We start from the raw sequence: 9,727 nt of genomic DNA, 5'->3' as shown, positions 1-9,727 counted from the left end.
TCAACAAAGTTAAAGGGATAGTGTAGCAAAAATTAAACTTTCATGATTCAGATATAACATTCACTTTTAAGCAACATTCTAATTTACTCCTATTATAATTTTTTTCTTTGTTCTCTTGGTATCTTTATTTGAAAAGCAAGAATGTAAGCTTAGGAGCGGGCCCATTTTTGGTTCTGCACCTGGGTAGCGCTTACTGATTGGTGTCTAAATGTAGCTACCAATCAGCAAGCGCTATCCAGGGTGCTGAACCAAAATGTTCCAGCGTGTAAGCTTACATTCCTGCTTTTTCTACTAAAGATGCTAAGAGAATGAAGAAAAAATGATAATAGGAGTAAATTAGAAAGTTGCTTAAAATTGCATGTTCTATCTGAATCATGAAAGAACGAATTTGGGTTCAGTGTCCCTTTAAGTAAAAAAAAAAAAAAAGAGAAAATTAAAAAAATATTTGAGGATGCAAGAAATAAGGCAGAACAAAGGCATTCTCAGTCAAATTACTACAACAATAATCATTTTATTTGAAAAATGTTGGCTTTTACCCAAAAACCCATACATTAGCATTATAATCCAGCAATAATCCCTGATTTATATACTGTACTCTTCAAGTTTAACATGTTGAATTTATAATAAAAATAATAATAAAAAAATAATGATTGTTTTAGGATTGTCAAAAGAATAAGATCCACATAATCTTCTCTATAATGATCAAACACAGAAACAAGTGGCTTTGTACCTTGTACCATACAAATCAATTACAGAAGTACTACAGCAGAAAAAAGTAGGTTGAACTGTATTGTATTTCTCATAAAAAAATTGTTCCTTAAATAAATTTAGAATTGGTTTATACACAATTACAATAAGTATGATACAGTATTTAGCCATAGTTTAAATATAATTTCCATTTACATTGCTCTTTCCAAAATGTTTATGTATGTAGATGTACAATAATTGTCTTTTACTGTTTAAAGGTTTCTATATCCAAATAAAAACATCTCACACAACTGTGTACAATATTTCATAATGTATGAATATTTATGTTGCATAGTACAAAAATATATTGCATTAAAACCCAAATATTTTAGTGTAAAATTCAAACGAAAGACATTTTAATTATGCGATTACGGGTGGAAGGGTATAAAACACTATGTATTATAGAACATCAAAAAACTGAAAAGGGTCTAAAGATCTTAGAATATATTAACCATTGTAAAGTCTAAAGATTTATGGGGGGGGGTGTATTTCATCAACAAAAATAATAGTATTCATTAAGTTTTGTTTTTTAGACTTTAGTTGGTGCATATTGCATCATATATTTCATTTTTATGCACTGCTTTTGGGATATCTCAAGAATGTATTTTTAAAGTTTTTGGAACATCCTTTAGACAAGACAAAGGGGACAAGACAAGGGGACATACCAGAATATAGGGGGGCATTCAGTCACCTTACTAAAAAGTGACACACACAAATATAACCCTAGTGGACTGTTTTGTAATTTTTATTTTGCTGTAATAAGTATTGCAGGGTAAGCCACCCCTGTTTCCCACATATATCAGGATTGCTAAAGGATATTTAAAGGGACAAAACAGAGATAATAATATCTTCTAATGCATTAGAGCATTTTATAATTGCACTGGTAACCTAACCTTGAACTGCATATGTGCATAGCTTCCAATTAATGATCATGTTCAGCTTAAGAATGGCAGTGAAAGTGCAGCTCCGATGCTTACTTTTACTATGCGTTTAACCTCTTTACAGTACGAGTAAGCAACAGTGTCATAATAAAATGCTCTAGGGCAGGGGTGTCAAACTCATTTTAGTCGCGGGCCATTTTCCATACAAGTACAACTCACGTGGGCCGCACACTACCTACATATCTTGTCATTGCTAAACAGTACAGGGGCATTTGCTATAACTGTATAAATTTCAAAAGATTGTGTTCTGTAACTCCTAATTAACTTACTCTGGCTTGAGGAAATGTGCTCTAATGCTTTTAAGAAGGTGAGACACATGCTCCACCTGCGACCCACTGTTTATAATAGTGATAGACATACCTGTTGTACATAATATAAAATAAATACATAGAAATATATATAAAGTATGTGATTTTAGTTAAAGAGAAAATGATGGAAAGGAATGGACAGAAATGATGTGGGAAATCAGTGCTACCATAGTAATGAACTGCATGTGTTAAAGAAATCATTATGCACTTATCTGTCTTTTTCTTTTTAATAACGTATGTTTTAATGTATGTGCATCCCTAACAGTAAGCGCACTCGCTCTTTAAGTAATAAGCATATTATAATTAATATTTTTCATGGAGGTGGCGTGGGCCGCACAAAATTAGGTTGAGGGCCGCATGAGGCTCGCGGGCCGCAAGTTTGACACCCCTGCTCTAGGGCATTACAGTATTTTATTATCGAGCATCTATTTCCTTTAAGTACTGTCTCCTTAATAATCAATAAATATTTTGGGAGTGCTGTCGCTACGCCTTTTTGTTATAACCAATTTAAATAATGTATGTCACATAAAATGAACTCAAAAGGCTATAATATTGAGAAGAAATGGCTATTCAGATATCCTTCCATTTTCCTGTAACACCTTCATTGGTGTGTTGCGTTTATACAATGATTTAACAGTTATTTGTGTACATGCATAAGCCATGGTATTAATTTGTTTAGCATAGCAAATATACAAACCACTTATGCAAACACATAAACTTATAGATGCACTCTTCCAGACGTCAACATTGTCTACATTCCTTGACAAAATACATTTTTAGTCTCTCCAATGATCTTTTTTTCTGTTTTTAAATTGCTGTTGTTTTTTTTATAGTATATCAGATATTTTCGTCACAAAAATATCCAATGGCATTCATAGGATGTGTCTGGTTCAGCTTGTTTTGTGTTATGATCTCCACCTACGGAATCCAAGTACCATGCTACAACCATAACATGCAGTTGTGGCAAAAGCAAATATCTGGAGAGAGAGAGAAATACAAAATTAGAAATCAAATATTAACAGGCAATGGGTCAGAGCCGGTAGCACAGGTACACTGGTCAGTAGAAGGGCAATGGATGAGGGTGAGGGCAGGTGACACAGTCTCACTGGTCAGTAACAGGCAATCGATGAGGGTGATGGCAGATGACACAATCTTACTGGTCAGTAGCAGACAATAGATGAAGGTGAGGGCAGATGACAGCGTCTCACTGGTCAGTACCATGCAATGGATGAGGGTGATGGCAGATGACACAATCTTACTGGTCAGTAGCAGACAATGGATGAAGGTGAGGGCAGATGACACAGTCTCACTGGTCAGTACCATGCAATGGATGAGGGTGATGGCAGATGACACAATCTTACTGGTCAGTAGCAGACAATGGATGAAGGTGAGGGCAGATGACACAGTCTCACTGGTCAGTACCATGCAATGGATGAGGGTGATGGCAGATGACACAATCTTACTGGTCAGTAGCAGACAATGGATGAAGGTGAGGGCAGATGACACAGTCTCACTGGTCAGTACCATGCAATGGATGAGGGTGATGGCAGATGACACAATCTTACTGGTCAGTAGCAGACAATGGATGAAGGTGAGGGCAGATGACACATGTTCACTGGTCAGTAACAGGCAATGGGTGAGGGTCAGTAGCACAGGTTCACTGGTCAGTAACAGGCAATGGGACAGAGCCGGTAGCACAGGTTCACTGGTCAATAATAGGCAATGGGGCATAGCTGGTAGCAAAGGTTCACTGGTCAGTAACAAGCAATGAGTCAGGGCAGATGACACAGCTTCACTGGTCAGTAACAGTCAATGGATGAGGGCAGATGACAGTCTCACTGGTCAGTAGCAGGTAACGGGTGAGGGCAGAGAACACAGTCTCACTGGTTAGTAGCAGGCAACGGGTGAGGGCAGATAACACAGTCTCACTGGTTAGTAGCAGGCAACGGGTGAGGGCAGATAACACAGTCTCACTGGTCAGTAGCAGGCCACAGGTGAAGGCAGATGACACAATCTCACTGGTTAGTAGCAGGCAATTGGTAAGGGCAGATGACACAATCTCACTGGTTTGTAGCAGGCAATTGGTAAGGGCAGATGACACAATCTCACTGGTTTGTAGCAGGCAATTGGTAAGGGCAGATGACACAGTTTCACTGGTCAGTAGCAGGCAACGGGTGAGGGCAGATAACACAGTCTCACTGGTCAGTAGCAGGCCACAGGTGAAGGCAGATGACACAATCTCACTGGTTAGTAGAAGGCAATTGGTAAGGGCAGATGACACAGTTTCACTGGTCAGTAGCAGGCAACAGATGAGGGCAGATGACACAGTTTCACTGGTCAGTAAAAAGCAATGGGTGAGGGCAGATGACACAGTCTCACTGGTCAGTAGCAGGCAATGGGTGAGGGCAGATGGCACAGTCTCACTGGTTAGTAGCAGGCAATGGGTGAGGGCAGATGACACAGTCTCACTGGCCAGTAGCAGGCAATAGGTGAGGGCAGGTGACAGTTTCACTGGCCGGTAGCAGGCAAAAGTGAGGGCAGTTGACAGTCTCACTGTCGAGTAGCAGGCAATAGGTGAGGGCAGGTGACAGACTTACTGGTCAGTTGCAAACAATAGATGAGGGCAGATGACACAGTCAATGGGTGGGGGCAGTTGACAGCCTCTCACTGGTTAGTAGCAGGCAATGGTGAGAGCAGATGACACAATCTTAATGGTCAGTAGCAGACAATGGATGAGGGTGAGGGCAGATGACACAAGTTCACTTGTCAGTAACATACAATGGGTCAGAGCCGGTAGCACAGGTTCACTTGTCAGTAACAGGCAATGGGTCAGAGTCGGTAGCACAGGTTCACTGGTCAGTAACAGACAATGGATGATGGCAAATGACAGTCACACTGTTCAGTAGCAGGTAACAGGTGAGGGCAGATGACACAGTCTCATTAGTCAGTAGCAGGCAATGGGTGAGGGCAGATGACAGTCTCACTGGTCAGTAGCAGGCAATGGGAGGGGGCAGATGACAGTGTCTCACTGGACAGTAGCAGGCAATGGGTGAAGGCAGATGACACAATCTCATTGGTCAGTAGCAGGCAATGGGTGAGGGCAGATGACACAGTCTCATTAGTCAGTAGTAGGCAATGGGGGGGCAGATGACAGTGTCTCATTTGTCAGTAGCAGGCAATGGATGAGGGCAGATGACACAGTTTCACTGGTCAGTAACAGGCAATGGGTGAGGGCAGATTGCACAGTCTCACTGGTAAGTAGCAGGCAACAGATGAGGGCAGATAACACAGTCTCACTGGTCAGTAGCAGGCAATAGATGATGGCAGATAACACAGTCTCACTGGTCAGTAGCAGGCAACGGGTGAGGGCATATGACACAATCTTACTCGTTAGTAGCAGGCAACGGGTGAGGGCAGATGACACAATCTCACTGGTTAGTAGCAGGCAACGGGTGAGTGCCAATGGCACAGTCTGACTGGTTAGTAGCAGGCAATGGGTGAGGGCACATGACACAGTTTCACTGGTCAGTAGCAGGCAACGGGTGAGGGCAGATGACACAGTTTCACTGGTCAGTAGCAGGCAATGGGTGAGGGCAGATGACACAGTTTCACTGGTCAGTAGCAGGAAATGGGTGAGGGCAGATGACACAGTTTCACTGGTCAGTAGCAGGCAATGGGTGAGGGCAGATGACTCAGTCTGACTGGTTAGTAGCAGGCAAGGGTTAGTGCAGATGACACAATCTTACGGGAGATAAAAAGTAAGGGTACTGCACACATGGGCAGACCACCTAATGCCAGAGCAGGGAGACATGGGCACCTAAATGTGAACATTGATATAATATCATACTTGTGACATTATTGGTACAGATGAAATGATAAAGGAACAATAGAGTGTACGATAATGGTACCAGAAAGGTAAAACCAGCCATGACACAGCCCCTTTAATAAATATTTTTCATTCGTATCTGTTTTTTTGGGGTCGCATATTTTATCACAGCTTTAACATTTGATTCCTTTGTATGACTCAGCCCACAAATATTTTGTTATCCAAGTGCAAATACTACGCAGTTTAATCTTATCTAAAGTACACTTGACCCACATTCTGTTGCACAACCTAAGGAACTGAATAGCAGTACAGGATTCTGCAGTCCTGAAGGCACTCGCATATATAATTATTTTGGTGCTTAAAACAAACCTGCATTTGAATGATTAGCAGCGGAAGCTGCTTATCATGTTTTCTACTATCTTACACATTTAATAAAAAAAGTCCCATTTTCAGAATAAAATGTAGAATGGTTTTTTACTCAATAATTATACCATATTGAAAAACTATTTTTTCCCATTAGCATAAATGATTTTAGTAAAAGTTATCACGGGGTTTTCAGCAGCATACGCACATATGCTGGGTGGTCCCACACACTAGTATTCAAGCTCAGAGAGCTGACGGTGGTGCTTATTGTGTCTGTGAAGACTTCATTTGTGTCATAGAAGCAACTGCTGAGTCGCTGTGAAGGTGTAGTGTTTGAATATTGGTGCACATGGCCTGACAGCATATGTGCATATGCCAAAAAGCAAACAGTAATAACTTTAACTAGAATCATTTTTTGCTTATGGAAGTATAATGCAAAATTCATTCACTTTCAGACTAAAAATCATTGCAATTCAGAGCAAATAAAGTTAACCCCTTTACCCAATCTAACGTATATATATATATATATATATATATATATATATATATATTGTGCGGTACTTTGCCAATAGCACCGCATGAAGTATATATTCCTCTGAGCTCCAGGCATCTGCCGCATATGGAACCGGAGCGCGATCGGTGCTCCGTTTCCAAATGATGGTAGATGCCAGATCGTAACAGACAGTGACACTGTGTGATGCAAGTGGGCGGCCCAGCAGCAGAAAGGAGAGGACCGGGAAAGGAGGGGGAGGACCCTACGCTACCAAAAACATAATAATAAAGGGACAGGGAGAGATGGGGGGACCACTACGCTACAAAAAAAAAATAATTAATAAATAAAATAAAAAAATTATATATAAAGTGTTTTATAGGAACTTGCGAACCAGTGCCAGTACCTTAAATGACAGACAATAGCTAGAGGGTGGATGGTTAGAGACCTGTTTGGAAGAGATCAGGGAGATTGGAGAACATATTTATTCTGTTTTAATGTGGTTTGATTAAAAATACTTTACATTCTAATGTTCACAAAGAAAAAAAAATGTCCTTTTTATTTTAATATATATATATATATATATATATATATATATATATATATATATATACACAGTGGGGCAAAAAAGTATTCAGTCAGCCACCAATTGTGCAAGTTCTCCCACTTAAAAAGATGAGAGAGCCCTGTAATTTTCATCATAGGTATACCTCAACTATGAGAGACAAAATGTGGAAACAAATCCAGATAATCACATTGTCTGATTTGGAAAGAATTTATTTGCATATTATTGTGGAAAATAAGTATTTGGTCAATATCAAAAGTTCATCTCAATACTTTGTTATATATCCTTTATTGGCAATGACAAAGGTCAAACTTTTTCTGTAAGTCTTCACAAGGTTGTCACACACGGTATGTTGGCCCATTCCTGCATGCAGATCTCCTCTAGAGCAGTGATGTTTTAGGGCTGTCGCTGGGCAACACAGACTTTCAACTCCCTCCAAAGGTTTTCTATGGGGTTGAGATCTGGAGACTGGCTAGGCCACTCCAGGACCTTGAAATGCTTCTTACGAAGCCACTCCTTCGTTGCCCGGGCGGTGTGTTTGGGATCATTGTCATGCTGAAAGACCCAGCCACGTTTCATCTTCAATGCCCTTGCTGATAGAAGGATATTTGCACTTAAAATCTCACAATACATGGCCCCATTCATTCTTTCATGTACACGGATCAGTTGTCCTGTTACTTTTGCAGAGAAAAGCATTATGTTGCCACCCCCATGCTTCACAGTAGGTATGGTGTTCTTTGGTTGCAACTCAGCATTCTCTCTCCTCCAAACATGAAGAGTTGTGTTTCTACCAAACAGTTCTACTTTGATTTTATCTGACCATATGACATTCTCCCAATCCACTTCTGGATCATCCAAATGCTCTCTAGCATACTTCAGACGGGCCCGGACATGTACTGGCTTAAGCAGAGGGACACGTCTGGCACTGCAGGATCTGAGTCCCTGGCGGCGTAGTGTGTTACTGATGGTAGCCTTTGTTACGTTGGTCCCAGCTCTCTGCAGGTCATTCACTAGGTCCCCCTGTCTGGTTCTGGGATGTTTGCTCACTGTTCTTATGATCATTTTGACCCCACAGGGTGAGATCTTGCGTGGAGCCCCAGATCGATGGAGATTATCAGTAGTCTTGTATGTCTTCCATTTTCTAATTATTGCTCCCACAGTTGATTTCTTCACACCAAGCTGCTTGCCTATTGCAGATTCAGTCTTCCCAGCCTGGTGCAGGTCTACAATTTTGTTTCTGGTGTCCTTCGACAGCTCTTTGGTCTTCACCATAGTGGAGTTTGAAGTGTGACTGTTTGAGGTTGTGGACAGTGGCGTCACTAGGGGGGGGCGGGGGGGGCGGGCCGCACCCGGGTGACACCCTCCAGGGGGTGACACCAAAAAAAAAAAAAAATTTTTTTTTTTTTTTTTTTTTAAATTTTATTGAAATTGAAAGAAATACAATGTTGAGATGCATAGATTTTTTTTTTATTAGAGGGTCTGGCATTTGGGAACATTGGTGGGACTGGGGAAGTTGTAGACACACAATTGTTTGCCCCTTGAGCCAGTGCTGCAATTTCAACAAATAGTTTTCCCGGCTGCTTTTGCTTGTTTGTACTTTGCTTCTCCCCTGCCCAATTTCGCTATGAATGTTGTGGGCATGCCGTGGGGCTTGCAAAGTTGCGCTGCTAGCCTAAACCTGCCTGCCTATCTGTGCTCACTGCTCAGTGACATGTGGAGCAGTGGAGTCACTCACTGCTGTGCTGTCTCTCTAAACGGGAATTAGCAAATCATGAGGGGATGCCTGGCACCTGACCGCATGACTGTTTTACACTGTCTTTAAAGTGAAGGAGCCACGTATGATGCCCACCAGACCATTACGGTTACGGTACACTAAGTGCACACTGAACAGGTAGGAGGGCGGGCGGGGGTCTGGGGGTGGGCAGAGTGCAGAGGTGATTGGCCATAAGAAGCGGTAGGCACGCGGCCCGGGGCTGTGCACTGACAGGCTTAGAACAGAGTCAGAGAGCAGAATTTTCATAGTTTGCGCCTAAACCTTTTCTTTAGTGATTTATTTTTAGAGTGCTCTGTTTATTTTTCATTTGATGCTCTGCTGAGCCAGGGAGCAGCTCTAGGCATGAGCTTCATAATTAATGCAGTGCAGTTTACATATTTTGTAAGTGTGTGTCTGAGTTTTTGTGTGTGTGTGTCTGAGTGTGTTTCCGAGTGTTTGTGTGTGCATCTGAGTATGTTTTTTAAGTGTGTCTGAGTGTTTGTATGTGTGTGTGCCTGTGTTTTTGTGTGTGTCTGCTTTCCGGGGGGGGGGGTGACACCATAACTTACCGCACCGGGTGACACCAACCCTAGTGACGCCACTGGTTGTGGACAGGTGTCTTTTATACTGATAACATGTTCAAACAGCTGCCAATAATACAGGTAATGACTGGAGGACAGAGGAGCCTCTTAAAGAAGAAGATACAAGTCTGTGAGAGCCAGAAATCTTGCTTG

At 41.6% G+C, this 9,727-nt stretch overlaps 1 protein-coding gene across 1 annotated transcript in view; it reads right to left on the bottom strand.

Moving 5' to 3' along the window:
- Positions 1–491: 491 nt before the first annotated feature.
- The window catches only part of MAL2 (mal, T cell differentiation protein 2), a 60,077-nt gene continuing 50,841 nt past the window's right edge, over positions 492–9,727 (bottom strand). Inside the window, exon 4 of the mRNA XM_053715314.1 lies at positions 492–2,973. Within this exon, the coding sequence (XP_053571289.1) occupies positions 2,902–2,973 (72 nt within the window). The 3' untranslated portion in view covers positions 492–2,901. The remainder of the gene's footprint in view (positions 2,974–9,727) is intronic.

The sequence above is a fragment of the Bombina bombina genome, chromosome 5 (genome assembly GCF_027579735.1).
Source record: "Bombina bombina isolate aBomBom1 chromosome 5, aBomBom1.pri, whole genome shotgun sequence".
Lineage (NCBI taxonomy): Eukaryota > Metazoa > Chordata > Amphibia > Anura > Bombinatoridae > Bombina > Bombina bombina.
This window is presented reverse-complemented; position numbering and strand designations above follow the sequence as displayed.